The following is a 22,190-nucleotide window of genomic DNA, read 5'->3' on the forward strand; positions in this document are numbered from 1 at the left end:
TTCACTTCCGGTGTGCGCGAGGAGGAGAACGCACTGCTCCGTAGTTTGCACCAAAGAGATTTTGAACGGTTGTTGTTTTTTTAAATACTTCTCCCTCCCCCCCTCCCGGACTGGGCGACCTTCTGCCGCTGCGCCTACTTCGCGGGGTGGGTGTGGGTGTGGAATCTCTCTGGAAGAGGTCCGAGCATCTTATTGGGCAGTCTTCAGGTGGGCCGCGCACTTTTGAGGTGACCTGGTAATCTTTTCGTATCAGTAGGTATTGGCCCGCTCTCCGAATGGCCCTCAACAAATCTATGCACGAGAGGAATAGGTACAAGAACAAACCTCCCGACTTCGCTTTTCTGGCATCCAAGTATCCAGAATTTAAGCAGCATGTGCAAGTTAACTTGTCCGGAAGAGTGAGGTAGGTCAGCATGTACATCTGCTTATCTTTTGTCTTTATATAATACCTGTCGCTGAAGACAGAGTTTCACCGAATGAGAAAAGGTTTTCCTCTTAAGACAGGGGTGTCCAATCTTGGGAACTTGAAGACTTTTGGACTTCAACTCCCGAAATTCCCCAGCCAGCCATGTTTGGACATCCTTGTCTTAAGAGGATTCACAGGGCCAATATAAAGGAATATTTGTAGCCCAGGGTTGAAATGAAATGTCCTTGGTGCTCTCCGAGTATGGTTGTTTTCTTGCAGACGTTTCATTATCCAAACTAGATAACATATTCAGTGCTAGACTGATGGGGATACCTAAGGACTCATAATCTAAAATCTCACTCCTGAGAGGGGGAAGTAGAAAGAGAGAGAGAAAAATATATCTCCAGTTGTTCAGTTTAAAATATTCGATATATATAGTTTTTAACTGATAATTACCCATAATAAAAAAGAATCTCAATCTTTTGATAGTATTCACAGGCTAATAGAATGTATGCGGGACTTTACTACCACTTTTTTCACATGGTGTGCACGTATTTGTTAAATAGGAAATAGTAGTCAGACTTATATATTGAAATGGCTAATTAAAATGATTTTCCCTAAGCATCTTATGAATCCAATGGGTTCTGACAGGGGCTTGTTTTTTTTCCTTAGCTATCTTGTGGACAGTTCAAATGAGTGCAGGGCTGAGCACTTTAAGTTCTATTTAAGGGCTAGAACCTACACATGGCTTATTCAGGGAACAAAGAAAGCTACCAATGGTTATAATCCCTCTCTTTGAGAAGTAATGATGCTAGCAATTCTGAAACAGACCATGATCACCTTACCACCTAAGGAGTTCATCCTGGATCAATCTATATTTGACACCTTCCCCAGATTCATTTATGCTAGATAAATACTGCTTTTATCTTTGATCTTCCATTTTGAAAATGTGATTGGAATACAATAGCAGATCTTTCTAGATATAGCAATTTTTTTAAACCCCATTTTTGTCAATTGTTTACTCATTCCACAGTTCTCTACCTGTTTCTTATATCTTCCAGTGTAAATTTCAAGGATCCACAAGCAGTGAGAGCCCTGACGTGTACGTTGCTGAAAGAAGATTTTGGACTTCAGATTGATATACCATTAGAAAGGCTTATTCCAACTGTCCCCTTGAGACTTAACTATATCCACTGGGTTGAAGATCTGATTGCTCAGCAAGATACTGCTACTAAAGGTTCTATTATATGGGGAATAGACATAGGTATGTGGTAGACTACATGGATGTGATCATGCAGTCACCAGGAATTAAGTTAAACTCAAAGGAAGCTATTTTTTAAACTTGCTGTTTACGTCCTAAGAAGTAGCAAAAAGATCCTCTTTTCCATGCAGAATTCATTTAGTAAAGGTTTACTTGATGCAATCAATTAATAGAGTGATTACCATGGAAAGGCTTGAAAGTTAGCACGTTTTTCTTATTTATCACTTTTATTAATCAAATTTCCCCTTCTTGAATGTGATACAGGTACTGGTGCATCCTGTATTTACCCATTACTGGGTGCAACTTTGAATGGATGGTATTTTATTGCAACAGAAGTGGATGATGTGTGCTTCAGCTATGCCAAGAAAAATGTAGAGCAAAATAACTTATCTGATCTTATAAAAGGTAACTCTTTGTTTCTCTTTTATAATACCTAGGCAGAGTTCTTTATGTGCTGTTTTAAAAAGAATCATATAAAGTACATGATTTAAAGGTTGTTTTGATTCACAGGGTTGTTTTGAAGCTACTTTGTTAAAGACTAGTGGCAATGGATAGGAAATCAAAACATCTAGCTTTCCTTCCAGTTACTCCAGTCCATTAGGAATAGATAATAATGTCAAGAAGGTGTTAAAGGCTAATTATAATTTTAATCTATTTGACTATATGAGTTTCCAATGATCCTCTTTAATTGTTGTTCAGTTGTACAGAAGTACCACTGGGTTTATAATAAAAATGTAGCTATTAAACTGAACATCTAAGATGTAGGGTGAGTTATATGCATCAATCTTTTTAATATAAACAACCTAGGTACATATTTATTTTTCATGTTGATGTATTAGGAATGATCTCTAATGTTTGAATGAAAGGCTGTCAACTAATTATTTCTCTTTATTTTTCGTCTAGTGGTTAAAGTACCACAAAAAACACTACTCCTGGATGCCTTAGAAGAAGAGTCTGAAGTTATTTATGACTTCTGTATGTGCAATCCTCCATTTTTTGCCAACCAACTAGAAGCGAAGGTTTGTTTATTATTAGCTTATCAATGGACCTTTACTTCTTCATTTGATGAATACTTATTGTTGAGAGGATATTTCATATTTATATTGCTTGAAGCTCAATGGTGATATAACTGAAACTAAGCATGTAAAAATAGTTTTATCCCATTTGTTTATTTGCATAATAAGAAATAAATAAAAAAATTCCTCAAGTTCATAATGTTTCGGGTTGGGACACATCTTCGTGCATCTTTTTGTTTCTCATTCTTGCCAAGCTGATGCCTTTGAGATGCTTACAAATAGAAGTTGTACACTTACCATTGTTTCTGTTGAATAGATATATACATACATTTTATTTCTTCGATAACTATGAAAGTCTCTCACTTTTTGTCACTCTGCAACCTATATTGCTGCAGTTTCTTGGTGATTTCCTATCCTTGTTTATCTTCTTTGAAATCAAAGAAGGTCAGATAGTTGCTGCAACCTGCTGTGAAGCAAAATTAAAGTCTTCTCTGAAATGTGTTTGGTTACAGGAAAAGATTATGAGAGCCCAAAGCAATTTATGTCATATAATTTATTCAGTTCACAATGGATCTTAATTGAGAACTTATTTGTTATATTGCTATTGAACATGTGTCGTCTATTTCATGGTAATGAACACCTGTATCTCTCACATTTATTGTTAATTGAGGGAGCAATAATACCACTCAGCCTTCTGAGATGTGTAAAATGAGGACCCACACTGTTGGGGGCAATATGCTGACTCTATAAAATTTTATTAGAAAAGGCTATAAAGAACTATGAAGTGGTATATTTTATTTGCTGCCAGAATCTACAGAAATTTCTTTCTCAGTGAATAGTTATAAATATAATGAACTTTTTTCATAAATTCACAATTTGGGTGTTTTTTACATTATGGTATTTGAAATCAGACATCTGGAGGCCATAAAATTGGAAAAGACTGCCAGTGAGTATTTTTTCCCCAAATAAATTTATCCATTCTTAATACCAGCTTCACTTACGTATCTTACATAACTGTTTCTATACCTTTGGTAATCTCTTTTGGCCTTTAATTAAAGTATTTTTGTGAGAGCAAGATAATTTTGAAGAACTTGCAGAAATATAGACATAAAAGTCTGAATACTGTGCTATATAGACCCTCGTTTTCTGATGTATTTTTAATAGTTATTTACTGTTATAATAGATGGGTGTTATTAAATAACAAAATACCAGTTATTAAGGAGTGCATGCTTTTACTATAACAATCTTTCTCTTTTCTTTTTTGGGTGGGAGGGAGAGATTATAATTAAAATAATGTTTAAAGTTATCAACCTCAGATATATCATAACTAGGTACAGTTATTATTGTTTTAATAAGAATTATTAATTTCAAATGTTTCTAGCACATCTTCTGAGAAAAAGGCCTCTTTGTTCTAGCAAAAATCTTCCCATCATAAAAAAAATAGCTTGTTATAAGACAACATGCATTGACCCCATCGTTTCAAATCTAAGAAATACTATTAATCAAAGTTATTACCAACCATTTTACTTTATTTTTTTAAAAAATCAAAATGTTGCATTTTTTCATTTTGCTTTTGTGAAATGTCTGTTTACTTATGCATGATTTTGTGAGGATATATTTACGATAACTATGACTTCTCATTTTAGTAATAGCAAATATTGCTAAAATTCTATGACATTTGTTACCACACTAATAATTTTAGATTTTTTATTATATAAAAACAGTGCAAAACATTCACTAATGAATTTATTCCACCAGATTTAATTAAAGGGGAGTGTTTATAAATTGATAAGTCAAAAGTATAAATCAAATGTTTCTAGCACATCTTCTGAGAAAAAGGCCTCTTTGTTCTAGCAAAAATCTTCCCATCATAAAAAAATAAAGAATTGTGAGACTAAAGCCTATTAAACATACCTATTATATCAGCTACTGAAAATTGTTCTTCGGTTGATTTTCTTCACTACTTTGTTATTTTACCTGTTGGGCATTAGAATTGCAAATAATAAATGACCCATTTTTAATTATGAAATAGAGAAGATTCTGATACATTTTGATGCTCTTAATTTTTATTATTAAAGTAAAACAATATGATTCCTTACATGTATTTTATGTTTTCTTATATATAATAAATCTGCAAAAACAGTCAATTAACTCTTTATTATATGCATTATAAAACTATGTTGCCTGCCTGAGCATGGAACTATTTATTTTAAATATGTTAGTTATTATTTTCCTGCATCCTTATTTGTTCATACAAGCCCTGATGCTACTGTTATAGTCATGGAGAATACATGTAGTATAGGGATGATTGGTTAGGTTATTGATTAGTTAGTTATCTATTAGTTATCAATTTAGATGGCATTGGAAAGTATTTTTTTAAAGGTAAAAATATAAGTTATTAGAATCTGTTGCTAATCATTTTGCCAAAAGCTTTCTATCTTATTTGACCATTGTCCAGTTGCTTGTGATAAAGCAATTAATTTCATCTTTCTGATGAATGGCACATCTTAGTTTAAGCTATTCCCACTTTTTATTTACTGGTTCCCAAAATTACACTAGTTCTATTTTCTTTAAAAGCTTTGTTTTGCTTTTTGTTTTTTGAAGTAATACAGCAATGGCAGAAAAAATAGAATGTTAATTCTAAAGGAAAATAAGATAATTAGCTCACAGGAAAAAAATCAATAATAGCTATTGGTTGTTTACATTTTAGCTGTAAAAGAAATTGTTTCTTTTCCAGGGAGTAAATTCTCGTAATCCTAGAAGGGCACCTCCTAGTTCAGTCAATACAGGAGGCATAACTGAGATTATGGCTGAAGGAGGAGAGCTAGAATTTGTCAAGAGAATCATTCATGATAGCTTGCAACTTAAAAAAAGATTACGGTAAGAAGTTACATTAAATTTAAAAGCACTGGCATTTAGTATATGGTATGTCTGTATTTAAAGAAAAGCAAAAAAGATGGAAATTTTACACGCACGCATGCACACACACACACACACACACCTATGCCTATAAATCATAATTAGCTTCAGAATAACTTCTTCAATACAGTGAGGAATTGTAGCCATACATTTATCTTTCCATTGTTGAAGAATAAGTTTCTTAATAATAAGAAACAATATGAAGGATGAGAAGAATCCATTTCCATTATCCAGTCTTCAGTTCCTATGTAGTAGATAAGTAATTCATAACAATATGGACATTCACAAATATTACAACTTGACTTAAAGTGTAATCAATATATGTAATTTTCATGGCATATAATATATTTTGTATATTATATTTTGTATATTACAGTATATATTTTGTATCCAAAATAGTCTGCTTAATTCATGGTACCATGTGTAAATATCTATGAAAGGAGAATTTGACCTTGATTGTTTGTTTGCAAACATTTCATTACCCAACGAAGTAACCTCATTGCTGAGGATGTGAGATTTAGAGAGGAAGAAAACAACAACATACTACCCTTCTTCCTCATCAGAGGAAACAACAGCTAATTAGAAATGAAAGTCTTTTTGAAATCAGTCCACAATAACCAAATGTTCCATTATCAAAATAATGGTGGTGGTGGTGGTGTGTGTGTGGTGGTGGTGGTAGTGGTGTGTGTGTGTGTGTGTGTGTGTGTGTGTGTTCATTCTCTTTTATCTAATTTCCACATTTTGAAAAGACCAGAACACATTTTTTCCAGCAGCCAACTTTCAGCTAAGCAAGGATTAATACCAGTCGACAGAAATTAAAACATTAATCAAAGAACTACCAAAAAATATCAGAATATCAGTTTTAAATAAAGTAATAATAAATATTAATAATTTGTATCTTAATGTAAAATTATTTGCTATTTCAAAAAAGTCAAAGTGACAAGTCATCCATTTGAAAAAGGTTAGTTCCAAGAAAGAGAGCCACTCCAATATATCACAGTCTAGGATTTATTGTTGATTTAGAAATATATTTCATTTACTTGAACTTTATTTCCCATTTCTGAAATGTTTTCTTTATTAAAGGTGGTATAGTTGTATGTTGGGAAAGAAATGCAGTTTGGCACCTTTGAAAGAAGAACTGCGAATCCATGGAGTAAGTAGTTTTCTAAAGACACTAAAGTTATCTGTTATTTAAAAATTGTGACTAGACTGTGACTTACATAAAGTTACATCTTGAAAAAAGTAGGCTTTAAGTTTTATTATGCTTAGTTAAAACAAAACTTCTAATAAGAAAGAGGTGTAGCCCTGATAATTTTATAAAAAAGCATTAAACCACTATTTTTTCTTCAGTGTCGATCTATTAGAAACTAATATTGGTATTATTTTGGGATGTGCATTGCAGGATTTGTTTTTGTAGCTTGCTTGTTTTCCATATGAACTGTACAAAGACATCTGGAGCAGAAACAATGTTTTTTCTTCTGTTTATGTGAAATTGCTGGTTCCTTTCTATCTGACCAGTCACGCATCCTGTGCTCTTTCTCATTTGAAGAAATTTTGAAGCTGGTGCTAAGAATTAGGGTGAAATTATTCTTAATGTTTCACTGTTTTATTATACAAAAAACCCACAACTATTTAAAGGGAATTATGTGGGAGAATATGTAAATTGATCTAAATTCTGCAGTGTAGATCAGTATAGCAGTATAGTTCACTTTTCTTAGTGAATTGAAAGAACATCATACCACTAGCATGGTATAAAAGTTCCATTCAAGTTCCTTTAACATTGAGTCAACAAAGTGGCTGAAACACATGTAACATGAAATTGTCAGTTCATATTTGACCTTCAGAACATAGTGCTCTTCAGACCAGCTGCATCTGCATGTTTAGATACATTCTTATTTGGCCCTATACAAATTAGGAAAAAATGTCCACTATAAAAACTTCTCTCTTATGTTTATATTTCACTTACTTGGATGTATATACACACTATCTCATATATATGCTTAACAATTTGTATCATATCAAATTCAGCAAAATGAGAAAACAGCATGCAGCAATTGAAAAAACAGTATGCAGAGTTAAAATTCCACATACAATATACCATCACTGACCTGTGCTTCCTCTTTAACCTGCTGAACTGTCAATCAGCAGGTTTGTGGAAGTGCATTTTGTGAGCTGGACACTATACATTTCAAGACTTGTGTGGGCTCCAGATGTGCTCTTCATACTATTCCTTTTTTATTTTTTTAACAGGTTAATTATAAAAAAGAATACTTTTGTCAATAAATATTATTGATGTTATGTCAAATATCTCTTAAATTGTCATTAAATAGCTTTTGGAAACAGAAAAAGTTTAAGACTGGTTTTATTTTTCTATGTAGGTTCCTAAAGTCACCCATACTGAATTCTGCCAAGGTCGTACTATGCGATGGGCCCTGGCTTGGAGCTTCTATGAAAATGTCAAAGTTCCAGTAAGTGGTTCTCTTGTCCTCCTCTTTCAATATCGACTTTGAATCTTCATGGGGAATTATTTAAAGGAAGTCCTCACAACTATTAATTTAGTGACAATTCAAAATGGCACTGAAAAAAGTAACTTATGATTGGTCACCAAGCTTATGACTATCACAGCAATCATGTGATCAAAATTCTGGCACTTGGCAACCAACACATATATACAACAGTTGTAGCATCCCAGGGATATGTGATCCTATTTGCTACCTTCCCAGCCAGCTTCCGACATGTAAAGTAATGGGGGAGGCAGGATTCACTTAACAATCAGGTAAGTTACTTAACTGCAAAGATTCACTTATTTGTGGCAAAAAAGACCTTAAAATTGGAAGTGACTACCTTGCTTAGCAACAGAAATTCTGGTCCCAATTATGACCGTAAGTCAAGAACTACCTATAGTCCTGGGACTGGTTGCACACTTTTCAGTTTTTCTAGAACAAGTAGAGAGAGGTAGAGTATCTGTTGATAAAACACATTCAGATACCTTTTTATTTCTATGGCTTACTGGGGTGATTCTTTAGATCCCGGGGATGGGTTATTCTTTATACAGGAGAGCCTTTCCTGGTGTACTTGTGAGAAAGTTATATATGCATGTTTTAAGACACCAAAGAGATGAATGTGGACAACACCACTAATGGAAAGAAAGAGTGCAGAGATTTGTTGCTTCATTGCCTTCATCTCATGCAAGTGGAGGCCATCAACCATGTGTGATTGCAAATTATGGCATTTGTCTTGTACAGTAAAACTCAAGAGGAAGGAATAGTAAATGGCCCTCTTTGCTGGGTGATAGCCTTTGCCTTTGTGGGATCTGACTTCTCAGGCACTATCATTGTCAGTCAAAAATTATCTATTTCAGCAGACAATGAAGATACTAAAAATAATTCAACTACTTATTATTAAATAATTGGAGGAGGTGATGATTTTTTGGTTGTTTCCTCAGATGTATTGTAACTATATTATTGCAGTTTCCAGAATACTTAGAATATGTACTTAGCTTTAGACTGGCTCAAAAAATGTATGAGATGCATTCTAACTTGTGTAGGGAACATCAAATTGGAAAAATTCACAGACGGAAACTACCTCATTGTGGCTTTCTTCTCTAGCATCATCTACCTCCTCAAATGTATATCTGAAAAATGACAAAAGCTTTCTAAAAAATGAGGTATCGAGTTTTGAAGGGTTCTCTTTTATGAATTTCTTTAGTCCAAAACCAGGTTTATCTTTATGCATTCCATTTCCTTTCCAGTCCCACTGATAATCCCTTCTGTTATGTTCACCATGTTCAGATGTGGCTTTCCACTGGCATTTTGTGGGGAGGAGGATGTGCATAGTGATGAATGGGGTAGCAGATATTTTATGAATTCACTATGTACGCTAGGACCAAAGTCTTTTCAATGTTCTCTTCATGTTCTTCAGGATATCGTTTTGTTTTCTAATCATTTTGTTCAACTTGAATATTGTACTTTTCCTCTTAGTCACCTCCTTCCAAGAAAAGGAAATTAGAAAAACCTCGGAAACCAATCACATTTCTCGTCTTGGCATCAACGGCCAAAGAGTTAGGTATGAGAGCTTCATCTGTAGGAATCAATGCTGTTGAAGGATTAGGAGTTGTTGCCGCATGGATTAGAAAACTACTCACTGACCTGAAGGTATGCTAATTTTTTTAAATTCTGCTTCAGGCAATTGCCAGTAGCCGAAAAAGAGCCATACTATAGTTTGATGTTATTCCCTTCAATAGGTTCAGCATAAAACACTTCCATGTGGAAAAGATGAGGTCAGCTTGTTTCTAACAGCTGTGGAAAATTCCTGGATTCATTTAAGGAGAAAAAAGAGGGACAGAGTCAGGCAATTGCGTGAACTTCCTCGAGCATCTGAAGATTTCCTGCAATCAACAGAAGAAAAGAATCAGAAAACATCCTGTAACATCTCTGAGTGTGAAGGAAATGCAAATGGGTCTACTGAAAAATCTTCTGAGGTACTTTGTCTTGATGTTGAGTCCTCAGAGGGTAATGGACTCAATAATGTACCTGCAATTCAGGAGAAAAATATGCAGGGATCCATTGAGGAAAGCAGCAGCGCAAAGGAACCATCCTTCATTTCAGAATCCAAAGATTCTGGGACCAAGACCTTTGCTACTGAAATCCTGGCTCTTGAAACTGGACAGAATGATAACACTTCAAGGGAATGGTTCCTTTTCAAATGTGTGTTAATTGTGAAGAAAGAAGGTCCTGATATTTTAATAGAAATGCACTGGATTGATGGACAGAACAGAGACTTAATGAATCAACTGTGCACTTACCTAAAGAATCAGATATTTCGTTTGATCACAACTTAAAAACATGGATGTATGGAAGAATTATCCTTATTTTTGTAATCTTGCTTTTGTATTTAACACCCTGTTTCCCTGAAAATAAGTCCTAGCCTGAAAATAAGTCCTAGCATGTATTACACATGTGCATAATATAATCCGCCTGCCCCCCCCCCCAAATAAGCCCTATTTAAGACCCGTGCAGCCAGCTACCTGCCAATTCCATCTGATTCTCACAGTGTGGTGGCCACGAGGCAAGATGGGGTGGTGGAGCTGCCCCATGTGCCCCGCAACCAGGCCATTCACGCCCTGACACTTGCCTCGCAACAGCAGCAGCAACCATGTTGTGGCCTGTCAGCTACCAGCCTCTCTAACAGTTGAGTCAGATGAGGAGAAAGTATTAGAGTGGCAAGGCAAGGCAAGTGGCAGACAACTATTCATCTCCCTTGGTCAGCTACTGACTTCTGAATCCTGTCTGGGACTATCAGACTCCTTCCTTTGAATCGGCGGCACTACGAGTCAGGTGTGCCTTCTGGGTGGGAGTGTGGAGGTGTCTGCTTTTGGAAAAAAGCTAGTGTACCTTCCAGAACTTGTTGTGAGAGCATGGAGAAAGAGAGAGACTCCTGATGTGGGGCCATTTCAGGGGGAAAGGGAGGGAGCTCAGCTTTCCACAGGCACTGAAAGACTTATTAGCCTGTTATGAGAGAAAGACTTTTTGCTAGAGCTGATGATGCTCCTAATAAAGGGAATATTTAATTAAATACAGCGGGTTTGTTGTGTTTGGGTCAGAACACGTGCAAGAGGAGCCCAAGTGGCCGCTGGCCCATTTCTGCTTGCTCATGGCCACAATGAGGCTGAGTGGTGTGATGGTACCCTGGCTGTGAGACAAGGAAGGTGATGGGGTGCATGGAGCAGCTTCACTGCCTCACCTCATGACTGTGGCAGCAGTGCATTGTGGGATGTGACTGCTGATGTGGCCGTAAGATGAGGGTGTGGATTGCCTAGCTGCAGGGGCCCTGAGGTAAATCAGTGCAGAGCACGAGACAGCTCCATTTCTCCTACCTCGCAGCAGCAGCACTTATACACCACATGGCCTCCTATCCCACCGCAAGCAAACACAACTGGGCCTCTTGTACATGGTAAAAAATAAGACACCCCCTGAAAATAATGCCCTATTGCAGTAGTTCCCAAACTTTTTCAGTCCACTGCCCCCTTGGTGCTACAAACTGATCCTCAGTGCCCCCCACTCAGTGGTGGAATTCAAATGTTTTTACTACCTGTTCTGTGGACATGGCTTGGTGGCGGGGGGGGGGGGGGTCATGTGACTGGGCAGTTTGCATGACGGAAGGAAGATAGTAACAGCTAGAAGCAAAGGAAAACTAACCGGGCAGAGATCTGCTGGGCGGTGTGGTTGAGATAAGCGAGAGAACCAGCAGGGAGCAGCAGCAGGCGAGGGATGAAAAGTGGGAGGGACGGAAGGTGAGGGCGGAGCCAGTCAGTGGTGCATTTTACCAGTTCTCTGAACTGCCCATAATTTGTCCTACCATTCAGGAGAACCGGTCAGAACCGGCTGAATTTCACCCTTGCCGGAAGTGCTCAGCTGACTGGCGGCCAACAGAGCCCCAGGCAGAATTGCGCCCTGCGAGGGGGCTACCTCCAGTACTCCTCTGCCACCTCCCTTACCTCTTAGTGCTCCCCCTGCCGCCCCCTTGCCTCTTAGCACCCCCCTAAGTCACCCCACCCCATTGGTACCACCAATGCCCTATTGCTTATTTTGGGACCCAAACAGAAATAAGACCAGGTCTTATTTTTGGGGAAACATGGGTAACATTCACAATGGCACCTCTTAAAGGTAATAAGTTCTAAAACTTGAAATTTGAGGTATTTATGATTAGTTAAAACAAAAAATGAATTGTGCTTACTTTCTACTGGAATAATTCAGATTTATGTTCTAACTGTATTTTTCTTACTGATTTCAGTGAGTCATAAATGTAACTGGCTCAATCTGAATCATTTTCCCTGTAATCATCACCTTTGTGTAATGGAGTTGGTATTTTTTGTTTCAGCTTGCATATTGAAAGAACAGCACTGTATATAATAGCATTAAAAATGTTGTTAAAAATTGACAGCTTTTCCAACTGCTCAGATATTGTTTTATATCTATCTGGACCTCCGTGTCAGAAGTGTTCCCACACGTTGGATTGCATTATAGCAATAATAGTCTTCTCAGCTTTGAAAGAACAGAGGTAGGACAAAAATGCCACTTAGATTCTTTTGATATAAAATTGAGAAAACTATATTTTGTTCTCTTGTGTTATCTTGATAAGTTTTAAACAAAGTTGCAGTACTCAGTTACTAAAATCAGAATCCAAGGTTTGGAGTGCCTCATTAACAATAAATTATTTTTTTGCAAAGATGCAAAATCAGTAGTTAGTGGATCAAATAGAGTTCATATCACTTCTGTAATACCATGAGTCTAGGCAAGATTAATAATTTACTCATTTTTTGGAATTTGAGCAAATGTAAAGAATAAAACTGGAGTTTTATAAAGATTTACAAACCGATTTCACCCTTCCCACAATCAGGCCCATTTTAGATTCTGTCCTTTATTTTGGAATGAAATCCTCAATTTACAGCACAAAGTCTGGTATAAGTCTCAGTCTGAACAAAATTGTCCACTAAGTTTTAGTTGTATGCTATAAAGCAAATCAGTTATAAGGTTAGGACTATAGTCTAATGCTTATTGTCCTTATTGAGGGATCATGCTTTTCTTAATATGTTAAAACATGAAATTTCATTTTACAAGCAAAGCTACCTTATAGTGATATATAACAATCACAATCAGCCCTCTTATTTGTATATTTTTTTAAACTTCAAATGGTATATTCTCCTAGTAGGTGGAGACATCATCCAGGCATAGGTATGACTGTCAGTATCCAATCTGACTGGGTCTACAAGCATTAAAGACGCCCACGAGGCTCCTCCTACCTAGTTTAGACTCAGTCGATCCTTCGATTAGCTGTGTCTGTGTATCTCTCCTTGCTAAATAATTTGATTTTAAACTAAATTCTAGCTAAAACTTTCCAAATTTCTTCTAATTGGCTCTCTTTTAAATTTAATTCAATTGGCTTTGGTTTCTTTTGCTTTGGAGGCTTCATATCCTCCAAGGGCTCTTGCCTCGTTCTCGCTTGGCTCTAATTGTGGAGAACGCTAGTGGCTAGCCTACGAGGTTTTTATCTCAGGCGCTGCTAATTCACTGATTGCTGCTGCCACACTGCCCAAAAAGGCAATCACTGCAGCCGCGCCGCCAGAAGAACTTGTGATCATCTCGATATTGCCGGTTGAAGACTTCAAAATGTGGCAGCCGCTTGAGCACAGGGCATTTCGCACACCGCCACTCTTCCTTGTTGCCTCAGCAGCATTCCTCCTTTCGACATCAAACAGCTCTTTTGGCTTGGGCATTCATCCTCTCACACTGAGGCATTTGTTGGGTGGCCTTTAGCCGCCTTGTTGGTTTGCTCCCTCAGCCCTTCCTCGAGAACCTATGTACTTGGGTGGTGATTTTGTTTGGGTGGGAAGCCTGTGGCGGCCATTTTAGATGCTCTCCTCAACCGTGAGTAATGCCAACCAACAAGACCACTATTGCACAGAGAGATGATCCACCTTTCCTGGCCTCTAAGCCCAGGAGGAGAAAGAAAACCACTGCTTCTCAGCCACCTACAGCCAAGCCTGCTAAGGCCCCTAAGACTGTTCCACCTCAAGAAGCCCCAAGCGTAGCTATCTCTGGTTCCGACCATGACAAGGCCTCAGATTCTGCTCCATGAAAGGCCACTTCTAAGGCCAAGCATTGCACTGCTCCCATCTCTGCCCCACTGGTTTCTCCTCAAATAACAATCAATCCTACTGAAGATCTCTCTACTGATACTGATGGGAATATCTCCACTCCTGCTTCTCCCTTAAACCTTGAGGATGGGATTGGGTTTCAAGCGGAGTATGATTCAGATGGTAGTGTCACCCCGGACATAGATGTGGGTTCTCTTCCCCCAGAACTATTACTGTCAATCCTAATGATATGGCTGACATCATAGCAGTGACTATTGAACGAGGCATTGCTGCAGGCCTTCAATATCGGGGTCCTGCTACTGCCACCCCCTCAGTGTTCTACTTCTAATAAATCAAACAAGGGCCACTCTTCCTGTTTTCAAGGGGTGGGTTCTGGAAGTACTTCTGCTGCTGACCCTGAGGAACAGGTAACCCGTGATTCTGATCTTTCAGATGATGAGGACTTGACACCAGCCCCTTCAGCCTTAATGGGCGTATTCAAACCTGCCTTGTTTCGCTCCCTCTTGTTCAAGGCCAAAAAGGTCTCTGACATTCCGGTCTCAAAACCATCCTCAACTGCTGAGGTTGACAAGTCTGACACCACAGATCCACTCTTTTCGCGGCCATCTGTCGAAAAGGATGTTTCTTCTCCAAAGCTGTTCTTGGAAGTAATTCAAAATCAGTGGGCATCTCCGGGGGCGGGTCCCCCCCCCTTCTACACTGGACAAACAATTATACAATGTCAGTCCAGAACTCTCTAAGCTTTTGGAAGTCCCTTCCATCGACTTACCTGTGGTTTCTCTTTCATCATCCAATGCAGCCACTAATGCTCCAGAGGACGCTCTCCATCCTGAGGGCAAACGCTTTGAACAGTCATTAGTTAAAGATCATCAGTCTGCCACAGGGGTGGTTTGGGCCATTTCTTCTGCTTCTTTTTTCAACAGGGCTGCCCTCCGTTGGCTGAAGCTGATTCCCGTTCTCATCAGGACATCAACAAGCTCAAAGCAGCAATGTAATACGCTGCCGATGCCTCTCTAGATGCAGCTCGTTTCTCCTCCAAGTCGATGGCGTCATCAGTCACCAGAAGATGTCTTCTATGGTTGAAGCAATGAAGGCTAGAGCGAAGTGGCATTTGGCTTCTCCTTTTTCTCCTGGACTGCTCTTTGGCCCACCTTTGGAACCTCTCAGTAGAGTCCAAGGACAAGCGAAAGATGCTTCCTTCTGCCAGCCGCAAAACAGATTCTAAACCCTCTTTTTTTTCCATAGGTCATCCTTTTGAGGGACGAACAGGGGATTTGCCTACCCCCGTCCTCAATGCCAGGCTCGCCCAAGGCAGGGCCCTTTGTCTCAGGACCGATCCAACAGAAATTCCCAGCGTTTCTCCTACAGAAAGTCCTTCAAGGGCTGCCCCAACCATTCCTTCTGAAAGCAGAAGTAATTCCATTGGGGACCTCCCATTTGGAGGCCATCTTTTGGCCTTCACCAATCATTGGGACAACATCACCAACGATGCCTGGATCAGGCGTACCATCTGATTTGGCCTAGCCCTGGAATTTCTCTCTAGTCCCCCACAGACTTTCGTACTATGTCCGGTCTCTAGGGACATTACCAAAAGACATCTGTTTGAACTCGCAATCAGCCATCTCCTCCACATTCAGACCATTGAGGAGGTTTTATTCCCGTCTCTTCATAGTGCCTAAGTGTTCTGGGGGTTGGAGGACAATCCTCGACCTCAAATTTCTGAACAAATTTATAGCACTCTCTGCTATCCATCTTGGAGAGCATTCGGCCTAATGACTTCCTCTCCTCAGTGGATCTCACAGGGGCATACCTCCATATCCCTATTCTTCCAGATCACAGGAAATTCCTCCATTTTTCCTATGCAGGGAATCATTTTCAATACTGTGCCCTTCCATTTGGTTTGTCCTCTGCCCCGAGTGTCTTCACCTTGCTGAACTGGCTGCCCATCTTAGAACTATGCCGGTTAGAATTCTCTGATACCTTGATGATATTTTGATACTGCCCAGGTCCCTACACCAAGCACGTAGAGACATCCAGATCATTCTTCAGACTCTAGAACAGTGGTAGTCAACCTTTTTCTACTTACCGCCCACTAATGGATCTTGATGGAAAAATTTCCTTACTGCCCACCAGTTTTTGCATAAGTGCGGAATATTTTTTAGAAAGGAGGGTGTTTTTTTTTAAAAAAGAAATCTACGTACATTTATCTTTTTATTTCTACTTTATGCATGTTTATAATGTTTTTAACTTTATAAAGTTTAATTAGAAAACAATAAAGTAAATTGAAATTAACTTTACTAGTGATTAATGAGATCTTTGGTTCAATTTTTGTAAGGAACAAACAAAGGTCTCCTCTTTCGGTGATATTCAGACGGTTTCTCTGTTTGCTCACAATATGATTAACAGCACTAAAGCCTGATTCTACAAGATATGTGGTAGCTTCTGCCTGTCCCTGCTATCAGTTTCCACCCCTCCCCTTCCTCTTCCCATGTGTTTGCTTGTTTGCATGCACGCGCACTTTGGTTTATTGATGTGTGCACTCGCACCTGCCCACTCGCTCAAAATAAGGTTTTAACTTCAGAAGTCCCTACTGCCCACCTGGAATCCCAAAACGCTCACTAGTGGGTGGTAGGGACCAGGTTGACAACCCATGCTCTAGAAGAACATGGCTTCCTGGTTCAACTTGAAGAAAAGTCATCTGTAGCCCACGACTTGCCTCATGCACCTGGGGGAAGTGATAGACACCTCCCTGGAACAGGTCTTCTTATCACCAGAACAGCAGGTGAGCATTCGCGATCTGATCTCATCCATCAGAGGCCAGCCGGAGGTTCCTCTCAATCACCTGTCACAACTTTTGGGAACAATGGTGTCCACCAACATCGTTCCATGGGCCAGATTTCACAGTCGCCAGCTCCAATGGTTTCTGCTACCATATCAGAAGGCAGATTGCAATTGCTCGATGCACAAGGTTCGTCTAACCTCAGAGGTAAGCTGGTCCCTTCGCTGGTGGCTCTCCACTGCCTTGGAACAGGGCTCTCTATTTTGCGACCCCCCACGCATCACTCTAACCACAGAAGTGAGTCTGCAAGGCTGAGGAGCTCACATTCTGTCGCGCACAGCCCAATGCCTTTGGTCACACTCCGACCAGAGGAACAGTATCAACTGGTTGAAGCTGAAAGCTGTCCTTCTGGCTCTTCTTCAATTTGAACATCTCATGGCCAATGTGTACGTGCTCGTCCTTACGGACAACACCACCGCCAAGGCACAGATAAATCGGCAGGAGGGATGAAATCCCGATGTCTAATGACCTTCTCTTTCCAACTGGGGACCTGGGTAGAGACCCACCTATTGTCTCTCCGGGCCAAGCACATCTCAGGGGTCCAGAACATCCAGGAAGACAACTTCAGCTGCATGCACATAGACCTGGCAGAGTGGAGCCTGCATTGGGGAATCTTTCAACAACTGACTGTCAGGTAGGCCTTCCAGTTCTCGATCTCTTTGCTTCCCAGGGCAACAATCAACTGCAAAGGTACTTTACGCACTATGTGACTCCAGGGGCGGAGGGTGTAGACGCTCGAGGTGCAAGTGGCCTCTCGGCCTTCTGTATGCTTTTCCTCTGGCCTCTCCCATACAGCGGGTAATACAGAAAATGCTGGTGGAGGAGGCAGAACTGATCCTGATCGGTCCTCGGTGGCCTCGCAGACCCTGGTTTGCCGATCTGCTGAACCTCTCGGTAGCTCCACCATGGCAACTTCCTCAGTTTCCCTCTCTGCTCCTTCAAGAGTCATTCCAGCATCCCGACCTTCCTTGGTTATGACTAACTGCCTGGAGATTGAGCGGGAGGCTCTGAGGACTGCCAATCTTTCCACTGAAGTTATTCACACAATTCAAGCCTCTAGGCGCTCTTCTACTAACCACATTTACGATGCAACTTGGACACAGTTCTCTGACTGGTGCCATAGAAAAGCCATTGCTCCTTTACAGTCTTCTATCCCTCATATTCTCCAGTTCCTTCAACAGGGGCTAGATCTAGGACTCTCACCAAACACTCTCTGTCGTCAGGTCACGGCCCTGTCCTCTGTCCTCTCACTGACTTCCACTCAGCCCCTTTCTCATGACCTGCTTATCCATCGCTTCCTGAGAGGTGCCACAAACATCAAACCACCAACAATACACAGGTTCCCGACTTAGGATGTCTCCAAAGTCCTGGATTCTTTAACTCAGACTCTCTTTGAGCCTTTACATTCTGTATCTTTATATGATTTGACTTTAAAAGTGGTTTTTCTTGTAGCCATAACCTCGGCGAGGCGTGTTTCCGAGCTGGCGGCGTTGTCCATCGGACAAGATTTATGCATCTTTCACCCAAATAAGGTTGTCCTCAGCCTTGATCCAGCTTTTGTACCTAAGGTAAATTCTGTATTCCACAGAGCCCAGGAATTGGTGCTTCCCGATTTTTGCCCTCAACCATCTCATCGGCTGGAGCGTAAGTGGCATTACCTTGATGTACGTCGTGCTCTATGTGTTTATATTAAACTAATTGCCGTTTTCAGGTGCTCTAAGGCTCTTTTCGTGACATTCCAGCCGGGAGGTAAGAAAGGCTCCAAGGCCTCTTCTTCTGACATTGGTCGTTGGGTACAAGCTGCTATTTCTAAGGATTATTCCGCCCTCTCTCTGCCTGTTCCGCCCAACATCACGGTGCACTCCACCTCTGCTGCCTGGTCATCTCAAGCTTCATTAGAGGAGATCTGCCAAGCGGCCACATGGACTTCTATTTCTCTGTTCATCTGCCACTATGAGCTCGACAGATATACCTCAGCTGATGCTTCATTCGGACGGCGCGTGTTGCAGCAAGTGGTTTCTGATTAAGATTATTAAATTCTATTCAGATCCCTCCCAATGGGCTTTGGTATGCCCCATGCCTGGATGATGTCTCCATCTACTAGGAGAATGGGTGTTGGTACTTATTTGATAAGCCCTTTCTCAGGACGGTGGAGACATCATCCAGCCCCACCCTTTCTTCATGTCTTTCACCTTGAAGTTTCTGTTTTCTTGCCTCAAGGAGACTGTGTGTGTCTGCGTGTGCGTGTGTATATACACACACACATACACACAGAGTCTCAGATTTTATATTTTATATTATTATATATATATGTATGTATGTATGTATGTATGTATGTTTGTGTATGTGTGTGTGTATGTATATGTGTGTGTGTATGTGTGTATATATATATATACACACACATACCGTACATATATATATATATATATATATATATATATATATATATATACACACACACACACACACACACACACACACACACATACATACATACATAATCTGATACTGTTTACACAGAGGTCTACAAGTCACGCCTTCATCTAAGCTGGGTAGGAGGAGCCTCAAGGGCGAGCCTCAAGGGCGTGTGTTTAATGCTTGTAGACCCAGTCAGATTGGATCCTGACGGAGTCATACCATGCCTGGATGATGTCTCCACCATCCCGAGAAAGGGCGTATCAGGTAAGTAACCAATGCCCATTTTCTTCCTTCTCCCCATGAAGTCACATGTTTGTGCTTTCTACTGCCATCTTGTGCATAAGTTGTACTAACGTGACTTTAATTTCCTCATTCCGTTCTTGCCACCTGGTTATCAAAGCACATGCAACTTCATGTTTGTTCCATATGACTGTGATAACATTGTCTTCTGTCAACTTGAAAGAGCTGCACCACAACCACATATTGAAAGGAACCTTTTGAGAAATATGTCCACAAATATAACTTCTCCTTCAGTACATTTGTTTCTCAGGCCTTTTGCAGCCAATATTGTAGACCAACAAACCAGGCACAAGAAATAGCTGTGAGAAGGAAGAGAGCAAAAGTTGTCCTATGTAGCCTTGCTGGACCTTATGCCTCATCAAGTGGTGAGAAATTAATTAACATAATTAAAATGCTGCTTTTAGTTTGCAAAAGGTACTTGGAACATAAGTACAGAGCCAGTTCCAAGAAGTTAAACCAGCAGTAAAATGGTGCCAATTAACTCCCAAATTATTTTTCATGATTATTTTGGCTGGTTTGATTTAGGGAGGGGTAGCGGGAAATCAAAACATACCAAAAGTTTACCCCTTCAACCAGGGGTTATTCATTGCAGGAACTATCAATAAGCCATCAACCTTGTGCAAAATGTTCTAAGATGCTTTTCATGAATTATTTTCAGGAGCCCTTGGGCTCTTAAAAGTCAGTCTTGAATGCCATTCCTACAGACAGGTTTGTCTAACATCTTTTCTCATGGAAAAGTTACTACATGATGATGATAACTTTATGTTTCTTAGGGCTGTGCAAATTTTTCAAGTAAGGTGTTTTGCAAGGCACAGGGAGCATGAGTATCTCTCTTCAACTCATTAAAACAATACCTTTTTTCCCCAGGCTTGTACAGCTTTTTTGTAATCTGCATCAACTGTCTATACACCCTATGCAGGAAACCAAGGATAGGCAGGAGCATCCAAGGTTAGCAAACAACATTTTATTTATTTGTCATATTTAAGAATTGTCAATTTCTTTATTGAGGGACTGGGCAATGTACAATAAGATATTAAAAGCATAAAAAACAATATATAAACTTTAAAAGAGGGATGGTAATTCATTAAAAGGTGGGGGAAGAGCTCTTTCAGAGCATCAATCAACTCCACTGTGACATGCTTATCTGAGCCATGCTTTTATGCTTGTACAGAAGGGCAGGCAAGTGGGGGCCTGCTTCAGGTCCAGGGGGGAGCAGGTTCCACAGTGCAGGGGTGTATGGCCTCTTAACAGTTCTAAAAGAGGAGCTTCATACCCCTCTGGGACTTGGCCCTATCACAGAGCCTACTATTATATTATACTTGCAGAAAAGGGTAGGTAATCTCTTCTGAAGTGTATGTGTGTGTGTGTGTGTGAGAGAGAGAGAGAGAGAGGGTGGGGTGGGGTGCACCTACTTCTTTTGGTCCTTTTAGCATCATTTTTCTTTAGTTACAATACTAAAATATTATATTTTTCTAGATTTGTGTTCTAAACCATGTTTTTCCAGTAACAGAACTTTACATTCAAATCTAGGGTTCTGGGTTATCAAAATTTGGTGAATATGGTAAAGGGTTTGTGGATTAGTTTCCATTTTCATGGAATGAGATAGAGAGCAACTTGTGATATATTGACATCGTTCTTGAATCCCAAAACATCTGGTTCCTCCACGATTTAACCATGATGGCATTTTTTTGCTATGTTTTATTGATTAATTTATAATCCCATAAATTCGCAATAATCCAATAATTCACAAACCACCATGCCACCTTGTGAATGAACTCATGCTCTGACTCCAGATCAACCTCATGTACACGTGCATAGTTCAAAGGAAAGAAAATGGGTAAAAAAGGGAAAAATGTCTCACAGAAAACCTAAAAAGAGATTTACCATGGCAGAATATTAATTCTATTCCACCTTTGCCGCATGATCTATTAAAAAAGGCATTTCTGAGCCTCCCCTTCCCTAAGTGAAACTGGGCACTGAATGTGTTAGTGTTGCCTTTTGCTCTCAGAACCTTTTCTCCCTTCTCCTCTGTTCTGGCAAAAGTCTGATCCTCGCCATCCCTTTCATTCCCTGGGTTCCTCCTGCATGAGAAATGAATTATTAATGGTGCATTAAACAGAGGCTGGCCCAGGGCCAAGGGATGGTGCTAATCAGAAGCTAATTGAGGGAGAAATTAGATACTGTTCCCAGCTGCCTGAAAGATGAGGGGTGGATGGCAGCCTGCTAGAAAAGGTGACCCCCATGACAAAAATCACAAATTCGCCGGCAAGGCCATGGAACACAGCTGGTTTGAATGCTGCTCTACACCATCTCCTCTCCAGCCACATGGCCATCCATTCTTTTCCATCTCCTAACCCGCTTCCTATGCTGTTTAT

At 39.9% G+C, this 22,190-nt stretch overlaps 1 protein-coding gene across 3 annotated transcripts; it reads left to right on the forward strand.

The window, feature by feature from the left end:
- Positions 1-11,176, forward strand: METTL16 (methyltransferase like 16). Of its 3 annotated transcripts, none has more exons than XM_032237486.1 (10): positions 1-68; positions 257-403; positions 1,468-1,670; positions 1,932-2,072; positions 2,571-2,686; positions 5,421-5,563; positions 6,686-6,755; positions 7,981-8,070; positions 9,583-9,756; positions 9,846-11,176. In XM_032237486.1, the coding sequence occupies exons 2-10, from the start codon at positions 276-278 to the stop codon at positions 10,440-10,442; spliced, it is 1,662 nt and encodes a 553-aa protein (XP_032093377.1). In that variant the 5' UTR covers positions 1-68; positions 257-275; the 3' UTR covers positions 10,443-11,176. The 3 variants fall into 3 exon arrangements, with proteins under 3 accessions (XP_032093377.1, XP_032093379.1, XP_032093378.1); XM_032237487.1 differs by having other exon boundaries at positions 23-68; positions 254-403; XM_032237488.1 differs by having other exon boundaries at positions 11-403; positions 1,468-1,508.
- The last annotated feature ends 11,014 nt before the right edge of the window (positions 11,177-22,190 follow it).

Source organism: Thamnophis elegans, chromosome Z (genome assembly GCF_009769535.1).
Source record: "Thamnophis elegans isolate rThaEle1 chromosome Z, rThaEle1.pri, whole genome shotgun sequence".
In the NCBI taxonomy this organism is placed as follows: Eukaryota; Metazoa; Chordata; class Lepidosauria; order Squamata; family Colubridae; genus Thamnophis; species Thamnophis elegans.